Source organism: Stegostoma tigrinum, chromosome 14 (genome assembly GCF_030684315.1).
Source record: "Stegostoma tigrinum isolate sSteTig4 chromosome 14, sSteTig4.hap1, whole genome shotgun sequence".
Classification (NCBI taxonomy): domain Eukaryota; kingdom Metazoa; phylum Chordata; class Chondrichthyes; order Orectolobiformes; family Stegostomatidae; genus Stegostoma; species Stegostoma tigrinum.
The window spans coordinates 72,415,192-72,434,242 of record NC_081367.1 but is presented as its reverse complement, the minus strand read 5'-3'; the positions used below and the strand labels follow the sequence as shown (position 1 = coordinate 72,434,242).

Genomic DNA, 19,051 nt, shown 5'->3' with positions numbered 1-19,051 from the left:
ATGGCCCATTTTAATTCACCTCATTCCTTGTTTAAGTTCTTTCCCGTTATCTTTATATTCCTCAAGGGCCCTGTCTCGTCCCAGTTTCAAAAGCCTTAAATACCATTCCTCTCTCTTTTTGACCAAAAACTTTCAATATCCCTCATCTTCCAGCATTCCTGAACATGACTGGGATTATTATATCCCTGCTTGGTTTTTTTTTAAGCTGCACAATAATTTTGTTCACTTGGCCACAAAAATGTCCAAAATATTAACTTTGCATACGCGAAAATCTAACTTCTATTTATAATCAATATCAGGCTGTGTCAGGCTGATTGTGTGACTAGACTGAAAAGCCAGAGGTCAGAGTAAAGTTATCAATGTTCTATCATACCACAGGACATTAGGCAAAGAGACATTCGGTGATGGTTTAACCAGCGGGTCACTTAGATGAGGTGACTGGGTGGTCTGTTTTGTGAAGCCAACAGCACCGGTCCTGTTTCTGCATGAAATGAGATTATCATAAAAGACTATCCTTCTCAAGGTCACTAAAGGTGTGATAGCCCTCAGGTCAAGCCATTGCTAGTTATCTCTCTAGAATGAGACAACAGCCCTGTGGTCCTCTGGAGCAAAGGTGACTTTAATTCAGAGACCACAGCCGCTGGTGGAATTTAAATCCAATTAATTAATAAACGTGGAATTGAAAGCTAGTCTCAGTGAAGCTAGCATAGAATGTCATAAAAAAACCTAACACGAATGTCTTTCAATGAAGCAAGTCTGCCAACATGATCTGGTCTGGTATACCTGTGAGTACAGACATATAGCACAATTTGGCATGTCCCTAAGGGCCCTCACCAGGCACAGCATAGGGACCATTCTATCTGGGTACATCACAGCCTGGTACAGCAAATGCTCTGCCCAGGGCTGTAAGAAAATACACAAAGTTGTGAACACAGCCCAAATCATCAGGCAAGCCTGATGAAGGGTCTAGGCCCGAAACGTCAGCTTTTGTGCTCCTGAGATGCTGCTGGGCCTGCTGTGTTCATCCAGCCTCACATTTTATTATCTTGGATTCTCCAGCATCTGCAGTTCCCATTATCACATCAGGCAAGCCTGCCTTCCATCCACTCCACACTTCTCAATGCCTCTGAAAGACCCTCCCACCCCAGGTATAACCCTTATTCATTCACAGGATGAGGGCATCACTGTCTAGGTAGCATTTATTGCCCATCAGGCTGCTAAGAGTCAAACATTTTGCTGTGGGTCAGGAGTCACATGTAGGCCAGACCAGGTAAGGATGGCAGTTTCCTTCCCCTAAAGGACATTAATGAGCCAGATGGGTTTTTCCCAACAATCAACAATGGATTCATGGTTATCATAGGTTCTTAATTCCACATATTTATTGAATTCAAATTCCACCATCTGCCCTGGCGGGATTTGAACCCAGGTCCCCCGAATGTTAGCTGAGACTCTGGGTTAACAGCCCAGCAATAACACCACTAGGTCATCGCCTCCCATTAATCTCTTATAATCTCTTCCAGCCTCTTCCATCAGCCAAAGAATACAAAAGCTTCAACTCATGTACCAATGGGTTCAAGAACTGCTCCGCCCCAGCCGTTTAATAGACTTTTGAACGGACCTCTCAAATTTCAACTCTAATCTTGATCTTGCTTCTTGTACACCTTCTTTTCAGCCGAAACTTTGTACTCCTCACTCTGTTCAATCGCCCTGTGATCTCTGCATCCTTGTATATTATGATTGGCCTGTACTGCACACAAAACAAAACTTGTCTCTGGACAGAAGTGCATGTAACAAGTAACGATTGAAATCAATGTGGCCGGCTTTTCAGCAGCATCTGAAATCTTCTAGCAAGCTGCTCAAACCTCAAGGCACATACAACAAATGCCGACTGTGCCAGAAATGAAGAAGAAAGCTTGAGGTAGATGACACTCGCCAATTTTGTCCGACAACCAATGACAGATTCAGTACCTGAGCTGCTTCCTGAACCAGAAAATGATCATCAGTGCCACCTCTGCCCCTCCACTTCCTCATCCCTGCTTCACAGGTCATTAACCCATCAAGCTCAATTCATTCAGTCCTCCATCATCTTCACATCAAGTTCAGCTCACTTGTTATCTTATTGCCAGGGCTGTAAGAAAATACACAAGTTGTGAACACAGCCCAGGTCATCAGGCAAGCCTGCCTTCCATCCACTCCACACTTCTCAATGCCTCTGAAAGACCCTCCCACCCCAGGTATAACCTGCAATCCACTGCTTAATGTTCTCGAAGTCTTCAACCTCGTCCGTAAATCTCTCCCAATCTTCCCTTCTCCACGAGACTGCAAATTTCTCCACCGTATGATCCAGGAGACACTGCTCACTTTTTAATAACCACACAAACATTTCCTGCCCGTCGCCCTTACACTTAACAGCAGCCACTGAACTACAGAAGGGAATTTTTTCGCTGTAAGATTTTACGTTTTTTTTGGCATCCTGTGGTTATCCTAGGTGCTGCAAAACTCTAATTCCTACTTTCAGGTGGAAAAATCCAACTAAGGATAAGGAGGTATTAGAATTTACGCGACACGTTCATCCTGTAAAGATCTGATTTCAAAGATGACAATCTGTCTCAGTGCCACTCACTGTCTGGTTTAGTATCTGGTAGGAACAGGCAGCGCTATCACAGTTGCCAACATGCAGCTGTAACAAACCGGGCACTGTGTCCCCTCACAACAACATTTTTAAGTTGCTACAACAGAAAACCTAATTCTTGCTGCAATCCCAATTTTTTTAAAAAATCAACAGCAATACAATTTAAACAAGAAATCAGCGAATGGGAATGAATCATGAGTGGCCTTTTGCTTAGCCCAATCTGCTATCTGTACAACTGAACTCAGTAAGCAAGGACCTTATATCCTTGTAGCAGTGTTGCTCAAACATCTGTTTTCAATTATTGTCAGACATCGTTTGCAAATTCTAAACGTTGTGAAAAGCAGGAACCAGAAATTCCAAAGCCTTCTGCCAATTCTGTTGCACACTTTCTGAAAAAAGAAACCCATTTGGAATTCCGACCAATTTATTTTTCAGATGGGAATGAAACATAATAGATTGTCACGTGCACAGCTGCAGTGTCAGAGGAACAAGCGAAACCAGCCTCTCTATTAAGATGGGCCCATCTTTCAAGCTTTGAGCTGCACACAGATACGTTTCCTGACCATGTCCAAGCTGTCAGCTGATTTCAGTGCAGAAATCCAAGTCTCATCTTGGAAAGTCCCCATGGTCTGTCTCATCTCCAACCCGGAGGCATCCAATAAAAAAAAGCAGCAGTTTTGTTTTTTATGCACACAGATGATGTCTGAACTGTGAAGTCACTTTGATGCTGTTTTTTGGGTTTGCCCTGATATTCAAACACTTCAACAAATCCCCGTGCCAGCCATGCAGACCACAACTCCCCTCAAGCTGGAATTTCTGATCAATGATAGCCTCAAATAACCCACAAAAACAGGCAATTCCATCACTGCAATTGAACTTGGGGTTCAGTGAATTGGGAAAGATGCACTGAACATCCCAGTATTACCCCTGTGCGCGCACGCACACATCCCCAGGCACATATTTGGCCCAAACGTACGTTACTGAATAAGCTCAACAATGCCACCTCTTTTCAAATTATCTTCAGCTTCCTACTTACGTAGAAGCCAATTACTGCAAATGCAAGGAATTTGAAATAAGACCAGGCTGGCAGCAGGGATAGTAGGAACTGCTGATGCTGGACCCTTTCGGGTCCAGACCTGAAACATCAGCCTTCCTGCTCCTCTGATGCTGCTTGGCCTGCTGTGTTCATCCAGCTCTACACCTTGTTATCTCAGACTGGAATCATCTCTGGAGACAAAAGCACCCTTAAATATACACAGGGAGTATACCCCCATAGCTCTCTTTCAACCCTCAGCGAGAAGAAATTCCTTCTCATCTCAGTCATAATTTGGCACCATTTTAGAGACTGTGCCCTCTGGTCCTAGACTGGCCTATGAGGGGAAATATCCTCTCAGCATTTACCCTGTCAAGCCCCTGAAGAATCCTCTATGTTTCAATGAGATCACCTCTCATTCTTCTAGGCTCCAGTGAGTAGAGTGCTAAAATGTTTAGCCATTGCTCAGAAGACAATCCTTCCATCCTGGGAATCACCCCAGAGAACCTTCGCTCAGACCCAAATCCCTAGCTGAAACCAATCTGAAGACGCAATGCACAAAAAATGCTACACTGATGAGATGCCACAACCCAGCATACAAACGATCAGGGACTCATTGACTCTGATAGGCTATAAATCCAATGGGATATTGTAAATGTCCCAGTGCACAGAGGATGGTGGTTCAGTGACATATTACTACACACTGCATCTCCTAGCTTAGAGTAAAGGACACTACTATTGCCCAACAAGAACCCATAGGCATGTTCCAGTGTATATACAGGGAGCACCAGAGCATCTCAATGAGTTGTACAGAGCTTCAACAATTATTTGCACATATAACGGTGGCACTGTAAGTTGCAGACATCTGGCGATCAGGATGTGCAATGAACCAGCTATTGTGAGTTGAACAGCTCCAATGCGAGAGGTCAGTCAGCCTCTTTACGAGCAGCACGACCTGGAGATGGCTTGGATGGATCACAGTGACACAGCTACTTGCTGGGCTTCATCTCTTGAACTCACTGAGCTGACTGGAGTTTCTTAGAATCTTGTGGTGCAGTGGTAGTGGCCCTGCCTCGGAGCCAGGAGGCCCAGGTCAAAGTCCCACCTGCTCCAGATATGTGTCATGATGTGCCCAGACAGGCTGATTAAAAAACGGTATTAGAAAGAAAAATCAACTGCAGATGCTGGGGCCCAAGGGAGACAAGCAGGAGGCTGGAAGGACACGGCAGGCCAGGTAGCATCTGGAGGAAAGGAGCAGTCAACGTTTCAGGTATGACCCTTCCTCAGGGCTGGGAAAATAACTGGTTCCCTCTGTACTTCATTGGTGTTCTGTTCTCTTTAGCAGTGATGCTAATTCACTTCTGCTTCATTTTGGGTTTTATCACCATCCACTTTCTCACCCTGTTTCCTCATTTGATCCGATGATGAGAGACAGAGTGAGTAAGTCTGCCCTCTCACACTCAGAGACTTCCTTAGCTCGCTTAGCCTGCATCCAATACTGCAGACTTTTACTATGGCACCGTCCCAATATATAAACGCGAGAAAGTAGCAAGGTCAGTTCAGTGTCAATCCAATCAAATATTCTGCAATAAATTCTAAATGATCAGGCACCTTTAGGTAGGGATAAAATATACCAGTTGTTTCAGGGCTAGTAGGAACTGCAGAAGCTGGAGAATCTGAGATAACAAGGTGTAGAGCTGTACGAACTCAGCAGGCCAAGCAGCATCAGAGGAGCAGGAAGGCTGCCGTTTCAGACCTGAAGGAGGGGGGTCTAGGCCTGAAACGTCAGGCCTAGACAGGGTTCCACAGGGCTCTGTCCTTGGGCCTCTACTGTTTGTAATTTTTATTAATGACTTGGACGAGGGAATTGAAGGATGGGTCAGCAAGTTTGCAGACGACACAAAGGTCGGAGGTGTCGTTGACAGTGTAGAGGGCTGTTGTAGGCTGCAGCGGGACATTGACAGGATGCAGAGATGGGCTGAGAGGTGGCAGATGGAGTTCAACCTGGATAAATGCGAGGTGATGCATTTTGGAAGGTCGAATTTGAAAGCTGAGTACAGGATTAAGGATAGGATTCTTGGCAGCGTGGAGGAACAGGGGGATCTTGGTGTGCAGATACATAGATCCCTTAAAATGGCCACCCAAGTGGACAGGGTTGTTAAGAAAGCATATGGTGTTTTGGCTTTCATTAACAGGGGGATTGAGTTTAAGAGTCGTGAGATCTTGTTGCAGCTCTATAAAACTTTGGTTAGACCGCACTTGGAATACTGCGTCCAGTTCTGGGCGCCCTATTATAGGAAAGATGTGGATGCTTTGGAGAGGGTTCAGAGGAGGTTTACCAGGATGCTGCCTGGACTGGAGGGCTTATCTTATGAAGAGAGGTTGACTGAGCTCGGTCTCTTTTCATTGGAGAAAAGGAGGAGGAGAGGGGACCTAATTGAGGTATACAAGATAATGAGAGGCATAGATAGAGTCGATAGCCAGAGACTATTTCCCAGGGCAGAAATGGCTAGCACGAGGGGTCATAGTTTTAAGCTGGTTGGTGGAAAGTATAGAGGGGATGTCAGAGGCAGGTTCTTTACGCAGAGAGTTGTGAGAGCATGGAATGCGTTGCCAGCAGCAGTTGTGGAAGCAAGGTCATTGGGGTCATTTAAGAGACTGCTGGACATGCATATGGTCACAGAAATTTGAGGGTGCATCCATGAGGATCAATGGTCGGCACAACATTGTGGGCTGAAGGGCCTGTTCTGTGCTGTACTGTTCTATGTTCTATGTTCTATGTTCTATTTCCTGCTCCTCTGATGCTGCTTGGCCTGCTGTGTTCATCCAGCTCCACACCCTGTTATCCAAAATATACCAGTCTTTAGTTTAATTTGGACTTTGCCATCATTTGTACAAATAAACACAGCCAGAAAGGCAGAACAAGCTGATAAGGCAGAGAGGAAACTGATTTACTTCTACAATTTATATACCATTGCTAACTGAATATTCACCACTATGTAGCACTTTCATAATGACCACATCCTTAATTGAGAACCATTATTTAGATTTGATGAAGAATTTCTGAATGATTTCTGAAGAAGGGTCCTGACCAGAAACGTCAAGCCTTCCTGCTCCTCTGATGCTGCTTGGCCCGCTGTGTTCATTCAGCTCCACACTGTGTTATTTAGATTTGCTGTATGTTTTCCCAGTTCTGCCTTCATCAGTTATAGAGTCATAAAGCTGTACAGCACAGAAACAGACCCCCTGATCCAACTTGTCCATGGTGTCCAGATATACTAAATTAATCATTTGAGCTAAAATCATTAAAGGGAACATCACAGGTCGGTTCAACGACGAAGAAACAGAATTTATTTCTCTGGGCTTAGAATTCACAAGTCGGGAATTTTGTCAATCTTTTTAGACAGGTAGCTGTGTAGACTGCACACTTCTGGTCTCCATTCCATAAAAAGATACAGAAGCATTAGAGAAAGCATAGACAAGCACGGTACCAAAACGGAGCAGTGAAGAAAGATTGGCGATTTTCATCCAGAAAAGAGCAGGCTTAGATAATTAGAATTAGAATTAGGTTTTATTGTCACGTGTACTAAAGTTCAGGGATACTGGAGTACAGTGAAAAGTTTACAAAAAGTTACCGTGCACGGTACCTTCTAAGGTACAAGGCGACTAGGTACAAAATCTTAGGTAAAATGTAGAAAAATGAAGAAATTGTAGGCCCCCTTTAGCCATGGAGGTGACACAAGGATAGATGGAGGGGCAGGTAGTGTTGAGGAAATGGAAAGGCTGCAGAAGGAATTCAGGAACACTCATAATTATGAGTGAGATCCCATATTATTACTAATTTGATGATCTCACTCATAATTACAAGTGTTCCTGAATTATACACTCGTAAATCGAGGAAGCCCTGTAAATTCTATGGATACTGCCTTCTCCCGATAAAGTCTGCCAACTTTATTCACTGCAAAGTTCTCTCTTTTCCGATGAAAATCAGCCAAACATCCAAAACCTCAATTTTAAAATTGCGATGTTATCTCAGAGGTGGACAATGTTAGCTAAGAAGTTCGAGGGTGACGGATCAGAGATGCGATGCAAGTTCGGATTCAGACAGAAGAATTTCAGTTAAGCTCAAGTCTAAACAGGCTCAAAAAGGAGGAATCTGGCCAAGTGAATAGTCAAATCTAGAGGTATTATGAGGATTGCAGAATCAGATCGGCTGAAATGGGAACAGAGTTGGGTGAGATTATGAAGCTGCGACCTGATCAATAAGGTTTGGATCAAATATCACACCGAAATTGCAAATGGTCAGGTTCAGCCTCAGGTCGTTGTCGGTAAAATTTGTGGTTCAGGAATAGAGGTGGAAAACAAAGGCAATCTCAATTATCCCTTCTCTGGCAAATTTCTAATCTGAGCGTAACCAGAAAAAGGCTTAAATCAGGATTTTTATTTTGGAAAGCACAAAGTCAAATACAGTAGATGTCCAATGAGATTTGAGGGTTCAGGCACATAGTTCTGTAAAATACCACAAACAGGTGCAGAAAATAGTGAAGAAAGCTAATGAAATGCCAGCCTTCATATCTAAAGGGCTGGAGGAGAGGGAGGCAGACATTATGCTGCAGTTATACAAAACACTATTTCAATCATATAATCACGAGACAACAACTTCTCATTTTTGACATTTCTGGAATATCATGAAATGAAGACATTCTGACCTCCAAATGACCAAAGCAAATAGAAATCCCAGGCTCTCTACTTTAAACACCACATTATCACCACCAAAATTCGCTTAGCCAATAACTCTAGCATCAAAGTTTACTCACCCAATCACAATACAGGAAATGGCAGTGCCGACAAAAGCATAGGTTAGAATTGACCCCAAATTCCGGAAGAACTGTCTCTGTTGAATAAAAAGGCAAAGATGGCAAGTAACATTCTGCTTCAGAACGCATGCTAATAACTTCATTCACAACAGGCATCAGGATATCCCAGCAACCATAAAATACATTTCAAAAGTATACACTGGACAGAAGATGCATAAAGGGGCTGAGTTAGCAGGGGCTGAAAACTATTGTGAGCATGCCCAGTTCTAATTGCTCCAGTCTTGATGACCAGGGTCTCCCAGAGATATCTATCCCTTTGGAACATGGAATGAGGAGGGAAACACGTGTCCGGTGACGACATAATGGAATAGAACTGGCCAAAGGGGTTTGAATGTGGATGCTGATTTAGTCACAAAGGAACATACTATTGCTCTTAGGGATAAACAGATCGACGGAAATGGGAGAGAGTTGGAACAGGGAACGGAGTTGGACGATCAAAAATGGAGCAGGCTTGCTCCTAGTTTCCATGGAGACAACCAGAACTGAAACATATAACTAGACTGAACAGAGTCATCATTTCTCACTTTCTAAGTTCCTAAATTGTCTTGTTCGCTTCATTAAATGACAGACAATGTCCATCTCTAAGAAGTGACACAATCTAATCACTGTTAACTCCTTAAGGTCCATACAATGCAGCAGTGGGAAAAGGGACAGAAAGGGGGCCAGGGAGCAAAAGAAACTAAAATTGGTGAGAAAATGTATTGGCTTTTATCTTTGATTTTCTGCAGCATAGTCCTGATTCACGCTTGACTGTATTACAGAAGTGCACAGGCTGTTGCCAGTCACTTTCTGGTACCTCAGTCAGTAACTGTTCATGGGAGAGTTTGGACAAACTATTTAATGCTGTAGGCTTGTCCTCACCAGATACATACAATTCACAGCAGGAAGTTGTGGAGAACAGATAGGCTCAGAGACCCCAGAGAGTGACATTCCTCTCCCTAACTAGGTTCCTTCCTCTCGGTTAGAGTCTCAGGCTCAGCGAACTCAGCACTGACGGGAATGAAGTTTACAATTTTCCTGTGCCCATGTAGCTCGTCTCGTTACCAACTGAGGCAATGACAGGTCTAAACAGACATTCTGAAGCAAGGTTTGTAAACGCACAATGACATTGAAGGACACATACTGAAAAAGTAAACTTCTAATTGCATGTTTCATGATGATGATCTCTGCAAAGTCACTGTAGAAAGATTTTAAGTGCTCGTGCCCCTTCAGAATCTGAAAATCTCACCTTTTTCAGGCTGTATCCAGCGTAGAATATTATCGGTGGCAAGAGGACATTGAAGAAAATTTCTGAATCAAACGTTACCTGAAAATAAGAGATTACAACAGATAGGTCACTGTGACTTTCCAAATGCTGTGCTGAAAACTGGCATCTTCTTGCTACACATGATGTAGGAGATTGGAACTTGGATGGCAACTGGGTTATTTTATTCTCAACTGCTTTCTACATGTTTTAATGTGCGCTATTTGATGTAATGTTTGCTGCTGTCTGTAGTCAGAGAGCCCATCAGTCTTTGATTCAGCAATAATCGACCAACAATGAAAGATTAGGGTCTGTGTAAAATTTAAATCCAAACAGATTAATGTCAGATGCATCATAAATTGCATTCTAAAATTGTTTTGTTCCCAGCAACATTTATAACTGTGAATCAAAACCCCTGCACTACACCGGCCAGTGCTAACATATCACAATGTAATAGTCAGTCAATACAAATAGAACACTCACAGAAACCTGCTTGCAAAATGGTGGCACAGGGGTTCGATTGCAGCCTCGGGCGACTGTCTGCGTAGAGTTTGCACATTCTCCCTGCGTCTGCGTGGGTTTCCTCCCACAGTCCATAGGTGTGCAGGTTAGGGTGGATTGGCCATGGGAAATTGCCCTGTAGTGTCCATGGGTGTGCAGGCTAGGTGGTTTGTGGGCAATGTGGAGTTACAGGCTGCTCTTCAAAAGGGTCAGTGCAGGTTGTAACCCCATAACCCTACATTTCCCATGGCTTAACCCACCTGGCAGTACATCACCAGACACTAGGGGCAATTTCCCACGGCCAAACCACCTAACCTGCACATCGTGGGCCTGCAGGAGGAAATCCGAGCACCCGGACGAAACCCAAGCAAACACAGGGGAACATCCAAACACCACACAATCAACCAAGGGTAGAATTGAACCCAGATCCTTGATGCTGTAATGCTGCAGTGCTAACCACTGAGCCACCGTACTGCCCGACATTACCACGCTGTTTGGACTAATAGTCTACAGCAATAATACCACCAGGACATTGCCTACCCCATGCCTACTCAGTCTCTTAGTGCATTGTCCAGTTTCTTTGGCTTATAGGTATATTTGGGCAGAAGCACCAATTAAACAGACCACTGAACAGTGAAAAATATAGCTTCAAACTTCTAACATGTTTTTGTTCCAGCTACAAGTTTTCTCTCTGCAAGATTCTTCAGAGCATCTTCTCACAGTGTAAGGAAAACTTTGCAGAGCAAAAGTGCTTTAAAAAACCCCCTAGAACCAGGCATTCTCTGCAGCATTCCCTGTATCACGCACAGATTATTCATCTCTGTGTACCTGGCATAATCTGACTAAAACTGTTTCAGCTTGTTCTTGCCTCATACATACAGAGGTTTGGCTACAGAAAACATTCTGGAGAGTGTGTAAGCACTGGGCTCCTATCAGTGAAATACTGTCCACAGAACAGAACGCAGGACAGAGAGGAATCACGTGAGATAGAGAATAATGATGGAAAAATGAGTTCATATGCCATACACTGTCCTCTGCACTGACTGGATGGTATCTAAAGGGGCAGATTATTTTCATTACAATCCTTTCAATTCAATTTGTGGTGCTCGCACAAATATGCTCATTAAAGCAGCCATCACTAATATCCCTTGAAGGTTATTCTAAGCCAGAACCAATTACTTTGCACAGCCACTTCAAAAAGCAGTATTTTATCTGTATTTGCACGCGCGCACGCGCGCGCACACACACACACACACACACACACACACACACAGACACAATCTCTCGCAGCGCTGCTCTCTATCTTTCATCCCAGACAGTACATTCTCATCCCAATCTCACCCAGGCCTGAACTTAGCCGGTGATAAAGCCATCCTTATTCAATAGACAATATGCAACAGAAACACAGGACGGCAGTCTCTGTTTTGGAGTCTCTGTATAGTGTTGCGCAGGTCATAGAATCCGTACAGTGTGGAAGCAGGCCGTTTGGCCCAAACAGACTACACCATCTGTCCCAAGAGCATCCCACCCATAACCCCCACCCTATCCCTGTAACCCTGCATTTTCCATGGCTAAACCTCCTAACATACACATCCCTGGACACTATAGGCAATTTAGCATGGCCAATCCACCCTAACCCACATATCTTTGTACTGGGGGAGGAAACTGGAGCATCCAGAGAAAAAAATCACACAAACGGGGAGAATGTGACACACCATCACCCAAGGATGGAATTGAAGCCAGATCCCTGGTGCTGTGAGGCAGCAGTGCTAAACACTGAGCCACCGTGCCGCGCAGGGTCCAGCGTATGTTGCATCACATAATTCTGTGCCTTTCACCTCCTTATTTAAACTGCCAGAGGTGGTAGGAATCCCTCAGCCAGACACAGAGAGAGAGTAAGCGGGTAAGACCCTCCCGTAACTAACTCCATATCAAGGACGAGGCCGAGAACATCAAAAGGAGTCTGTTAGACACTTCCTTCACAGATGTGTATTCAGAGACCCGGATATGTTCTGGGGACCCTGGTTTGAATTCTGCCACGACAGAGGGTGGAATTTGAATTCAATAAAATATCGGGAATTAAGAGTTTAAGCATAACGGCGAATCCAATGTTGTAAAAACAATGCGTAGACTAGGTGACCGCTTCACAGAACATCTATGTTCTACTCACAAAAAAGACCCTGAACTACCTGTTGCCTGCCACTTTAACGCACCACCCTGCTCTCTGGCCAACATCTGTCTCCGACTAGCTACAGTGTTCCAGTGAAGCCCAACGCAAGCTAGAGAACTACACCTCATTTTCCGCCTGGGGACCCTACAGCTCTTCGCACTCCATATTGAGTTCAATAATTTTAGGGCCTAAACTCTGCCATGTCCCAGCCCCACACCCCACACACCACGCCCTGTTACCACATAGCCTGCCCTTTCACCCCCCCTGTTGTTAGTCACTAACAGTCCCCATCAACAACTATTCACCTTCCCAGCCTGATCGTTAGCAACTCCTTCTGTCCAACTGTCTTTCTCTCTCTTTGGGCTCTATCCTATCGTTTACTCCGTCCCCACCCAACCCCGATTTTCTGCATACAAACTGACGTTTTCCCAGTCACCATCAGTTCTGAGGAAGGGTCACCGGACCCGAAACATTAACTCTGATTTTTTTTCTTTCACAGAAACTGCCAGATCTGCTGAACTTTTCCAGCGACTTCTGTTTTTGTTGTTGTTGTAAAAACCCATCTGGCTCACTAATGCCCTTTAGGGGAAGGAAACTGCTGTCCTTACCTGGTCTGGCCTACATGTGACTCCAGGCCCACAGCAACATGGTTGACTCTGAACTGCCCTCTGGGCAATTAGGATGGGCAATAAATGCTGCCTGATCAGCAACATGATTGAATAAAAAAAAAGGGCTCTTAGTATAAAAGGGAGACAGCAGAAGCAAGAGACTGAGTTGGATAATCAGCTTTGGTCTTACTGAATGGTGGGACAGCCTGAAAGTGCCGAATGGCCCACGCCTGCTCCTGTTCCATCTTCTCACAAAGGGCAGGAACATGCAAACCTCTGCAGCACATGGACTGAAGGACTCAGAGCTACCCTGTAGTTTCAAAGACAAATCCCTCCCTGGGCAATGCCCACTCATGCCTGGGGGCCAGCTCCCATGCTGTCATGCCCCCCCACTGCCTTGACACTCAATCCTTCTCTCCATCAGCCTGAATGGCAAGCTGACCCAGATTAGTGTGGGGGCTGGGGGGGGTGATGTTGGTGGGGAGGGGAAAGAGGGGTTTGCTGGAACTGGTGACAGGCAGGTTTACATCAATGTCCTCACCCACTTCCTGAAACCAAGCTGCTTGGCAGAATCCTGGGACCATTACTGTGATGTGATAATGGGAACTGCAGATGCTGGAGAATCCAAGATAATAAAATGTGAGGCTGGATGAACACAGCAGGCCCAGCAGCATCTCAGGAGCACAAAAGCTGACGTTTTGGGCCTAGACCTTCAGCAGAGAGGGGGATGGGGTGAGGGTTCTGGAATAAATAGGGAGAGAGGGGGAGGCGGACCGAAGATGGAGAGAAAAGAAGATAGGTGGCGAGGAGAGTATAGGTGGGGAGATAGGGAGGGGATAGGTCAGTCCAGGGAAGACGGACAGGTCAAGGAGGTGGGATGAGGTTAGTAGGTAGGAAATGGAGGTGCGGCTTGGGGTGGGAGGAAGGGATGGGTGAGAGGAAGAACAGATTAGGGAGGCAGAGACAGGTTGGACTGGTTTTGGGATGCAGTGGGTGGAGGGGAAGAGCTGGGCTGGTTGTGTGGTGCAGTGGGGGGAGGGGACGAACTGGGCTGGTTTTGGGATGCGGTGGGGGAAGGGGAGATTTTGAAGCTGGTGATGTCCACATTGATACCATTGGGCTGCAGAGTTCCCAAGCGGAATATGAGTTGCTGTTCCTGCAACCTTCGGGTGGCATCATTGTGGCACTGCAGGAGGCCCATGGTGGACATGTCGTCTAAAGAATGGGAGGGGGAGTGGAAATGGTTTGCGACTGGGAGGTGCAGTTGTTTATTGGGAACTGAGTGGAGGTGTTCTGCAAAGCGGTCCCCAAGCCACTGTACCCGGTGTGGCTTCCACTACATTGGGGAAACCAAGCGGAGGCTTGGGGACCGCTTTGCAGAACACCTCCGCTCGGTTCGCAATAAACAACTGCACCTACCAGTCGCAAACCATTTCCACTCCCCCTCCCATTCTTTAGATGACATGTCCATCATGGGCATCCTGCAGTGCCACAATGATGCCACCCGAAGGTTGCAGGAACAGCAACTCATATTCCGCTTGGGAACCCTGCAGCCCAATGGTATCAATGTGGACTTCACCAGCTTCAAAATCTCCCCTTCCCCCACTACATCCCAAAACCAGCCCAGTTCTTCCCCTCCACCCACTGCATCCCAAAACCAGTCCAACCTGTCTCTGTCTCCCTAATCTGTTCTTCCTCTCACCCATCCCTTCCTCCCATCCCAAGCTGCACCTCCATCTCCTACCTACTAACCTCATCCCACCTCCTTGGCCTGTCCGTCTTCCCTGGACTGACCTATCCCCTCCTTACCTCCCCACCTATACTCTCCTCTCCACCTATCTTCTTTTCTCTCCATCTTCGGTCCGCCTCCCCCTCTCTCCCTATTTATTCCAGAACAAGGGTCTAGGCCCAAAATGTCAGCTTTTGTGCTCCTGAGATGCTGCTGGGCCTGCTGTGTTCATCCAGCCTCACATTTTATTACCATTACTGTGATGATGGGGCAACGGGGAGGTCGCAGGCAGTCAGACTGTCGGTGGGGTTGGGCGGGCGGGAAGAGCGGGTTTGACAGGGTAGATGCAGAAAGGTGGTTTCTCCTTGCAGGATGGTCTAGGATCAGAGGGCATTGTAAGGGGCTGCACACTCCAGGAAGAGAGGAGGTGGAATTTCTTCCCTCAGAGGGAAACGAATCCGTGGAATTCCTCAACCACAGAGGGCTGTCGAGGCTGGGTCATTCCGTCTAACCAAGGCGGAGGTGGACGGATTTTTAATCAGTGAGGGGAATGGAGGGTTACGAGGAAAGTAGAGTTGAGGATTATCAGATCAGCCGTTGTCAGACCCAGCTGGCTGAATGGTGGCCTGGTGGAGGGGGGATCCTGGACTCCTGGCAGAGATGGGCGGGATGCCTGGAGCGGGGACTCCTGGAAGTTGGGGTGGGGGGCCAGAGCAGGGATTCTTGGAAGTGGGGACTCCCAGAGACGGGGTTGGGGCGGGGGGGGGCGGGGGGGGGGGGGGACTCCTGGTTGAAGGGTGGGGTTCCCAGGTGGGGACTCCTGGATGGGGGGAGTGGGGTTTCCCAGAGGGGGGACACCTGGATGCGGGGGGGGGGGGGGGGGGGGGGGGGGGGTTGCCGTGTGGGAACTCCTGGAGAAGGCTACGGAGCTGGGGTCTCTGGGACTCCTTAAAGGACTGGAACGCCTTACAGAGACCTGTCAGCAGCCCTGAAACCATGCTTGGAGACCCAAATTTGATCACCTCAAAAAGGCACCAGATGACACGGCACTTGGGGGTCACTGTACCTTCAAGATGTATGTGATAATGAATAACCCAGCGCCAGCTTCTTCCTGTTCCTGTATCTCGTGGCATTACAGGCAGTAAGCAACATGAAAGCCTGCACTTCTCAATGTGCACACACTGGTCTACACAAGCTCTGGTACATCCCTTACTCAGGGATTCTCTCTCTCCTACACACCATGATGGTTCAGGGAGATAGGACTAGTACAACAGGCTGCAGTTTTGCTCCATCTGCACCTCCAACGCTGAGACTCTGACACCTCAGGGGACCGTCCTGAGAGACATTCCCCTGCACTGCCCAACAGCACAGGGTCTCCCACCTCAGCGAGTGCAGACTCAGCAATGCTATCTGCTGCAACATAGCCTCAGCTGGAGGAACAAAGCCCCCACAAGGACTCAGACATTCAGAGCTGTTGGAGACCAGGCACCTGCTCAGCCCCAAGCTGAACATGTGCCTCTACAGTTGACCATAACAAGTTGCCAAGTTACCAAGTGGCCTTCCTTATATCAAGTTATAGATAAACAAAAAAAGTCTATCACTCAAGTTTCTTAATAAACACAACGATGGGTTTGTCAAAACAAAACTCAGTCAATTAAAATGCAATGATTGATTAATATGCAGTGGGTTCATAGAAATATGAACACTTATCCTTTTAAATATTCCCAAAAGACACACATTCTTCAAGGGAAAGAAAATCTGCAGGGATTATCTTTCTAGGAAAAAATGCTTTGGCCGATGGGGTTTTTCTTGATGGTAAAAGGAGAAGGGGTCAGATGTTTCAGAGGCTGTTGCTGTGTTGACCTGGCACGCGTATGTTATGTTGTATCTTGGGTTTTGCACACAGCTTGCTCAGGAAATGCCATCTTGAGATGTTCCTTCAATCACTCTTTCAAAAGAACACATAGGTTTCAGCCTAACTGATATAAAAGGATCCTCTTCAGAAATGGGGGAGATCAACAGGGCAGCTTGCTTGGCACCAGCTATCCTCCAGCACAGCTTGTTGTTACCAGATTTCCCTCCAAATGAATCAGAAAAAGAAACTCCTCAAAATCAGTCACTAAAAGCAGCACCAATGAGGATTACTGCAAAGCAAATAGTTATCACCAGCCCAACGATTACGACTAAGAAATCTTATTTTAAACAAAAATCTCCAATTGCACTATGAACCTTCAATGATTTCTTTTGAGAAACCATGTCACACAAGTCCATAAAAGTTGATATAAATTATTTTTTCCCCACAATCCCTGGAAAACTGAAGTTGTCCTGGAGGGGTGGGCCATTAAGTATATTCAAGGTTGAGATAGACATGCGAGATTCACTCAGGGGAATCGCGGGTTATGGGAAATAGACAGGGAAGTGGAGTTGAGGATGATCAGATCAGCCAGAGCGTTATTGAATGATGGATGTGACTTGATGGGCTGAATGGCCTACTTCTGTTCCTCTGTCTAATAGTCTTGAGCAATATCAAACATTTTCACAACAACAATAAGAGCTAAGAAGGTTATTCAAATCAAATCAGATGAGCAGTGAAGGATGCACACAATCTCCCACCATTGTAACACCCTGGTATCTCTCTCACCATCACTAAAGTGGGTGACGAGGTATCATGTTGCTTCTCAAGGAACCACACACACCTCTTAGTCTGGCATTGTAGCCATGGTGCTGCAGATTACCTCTGAGGACACTGATGCGAACAATAAGGTTCAGGGAAAGATTTAGGATCTGGGGTGTGCCCTCCGCACAGAGAGACAGCTGAATCAGTCACGTCACTAGAGACTCCAGGAGAGAACTGTCTGTCCTAAACCCTGGGTTCTCAAAGGAATGTTAGAAAATCTAAGGATACGTAGTTTTCAATGGCACATCATATGCCAATCTATCATTTTGAAGCCATATGGAGGAAACAGCTCGAAACCGTGCAGCTGAAAGGACTAGAAGCATTGCCGGTGAGGATGATGAATTGTGTTTTCAAGGCACAAGACACAGTCTTGCTATTTTGTACAAAAAGCTGCCATCTCTGAAGCTGCAGGGTGGCTGTTCCCCAGTTGGATGCTGGGATACCCAGGGGCGGGTCTTGCTTTTAATCTCGGTCAACATGTCCACAGCTGCTGTAGGGCGCACAGGAAGAGTGAAAACATCAAACATTTACCATGTTTCACTACAAAATGAAAAGGCAAAGAACTTAGCCAAACTAGAGAAAGATCCTCTACAACTGCTGTCCGCAGTCAGTCCATTACCTGAAGCATCAGCTGTCTCAATTGGACAGAACTGACTTGGGATGGTCAAGTTTATTCTCCCAAGTTGAATAAATACTGAGATGCAAATCCACAAAAATTCTGAGGAAGGAGAGATTCGTTCCAAACAAAGGAGCAGGAGTCAGCAATCGCGCTTAAAGTTGTCAAAATATTTCAGTACCATTTTTGGAATTTGGATTTTAAAGCAGAGTTAGAGGGTTTTTAGTTAGTTCTGAGGTTTTTTTTGGGAAAAGGACAGAAGGATTCTGGAACAGTGACCTAAATATATCATTGCTAAAAAAATTTCTGCATTGGATAATAAATTTATACTTTCAATTTTATGACAAGCCTACAAGCCATTAGATCATATGCTAGGAGCAGGAGGAGGCCATTCAGCCCCTCGTGCCTGATCGACCATTTGATAGACTCATGGCTCATCTCATCTTGTCCTCAGGTCACTTTCCTGCCTGCTCTCCATCATCCTTCAACGTATTACTAATTAAAAATCTGTCCGTCTATCTCCTCCTTAAATCTTCCAGCATCCACCACACTCTAGGGGCATGAATCCCACAGGTTCATGGCTCTTTGAGAGAAGTAATTCCTCCTCATTTCCATTTTAAGACTGCCCATCCCTTATCTGAAAACTATGACCTCTCATTCTAGATTGCCTCACGTGTGGAAACATGATTTTTGCTTTATTCTGATATCTATTCAGAAGAAACAAGATTTTAGTTCTAAAGGGAAAAGAACTCCTCATAATAGTTCCGTTTTCAGTTCAATTCTGTTCCAAGAAACCAGCTAACATCATGAGAAATGTTTTCTTATCTATGATGTTTCCAAGCCAGGAGAACTTGCATAGAAATTTTCAAATTGTTAGAACTGAGAGCATTCAGGGCCTGAGAACTGTATAAATTGAGGTCGGGGTATAATTTCTCTGGGTCTAGGTCTCTGTAAAGGGTTTTGTG

General features: G+C 45.7%; 1 protein-coding gene across 2 annotated transcripts in view; it reads right to left on the bottom strand.

The window, feature by feature from the left end:
* Positions 1–19,051, bottom strand: part of LOC125457988 (sodium/hydrogen exchanger 9-like) — a 453,786-nt gene that overhangs the window by 376,531 nt on the left and 58,204 nt on the right. For both annotated transcript variants that reach the window (XM_059651223.1, XM_059651224.1), the window contains exons 3-4: positions 9,771–9,848; positions 8,483–8,559 (exon numbers count right to left, since the gene is read on the bottom strand). In XM_059651223.1, the coding sequence (XP_059507206.1) occupies positions 8,483–8,559; positions 9,771–9,848 (155 nt within the window). The remainder of the gene's footprint in view (positions 1–8,482; positions 8,560–9,770; positions 9,849–19,051) is intronic.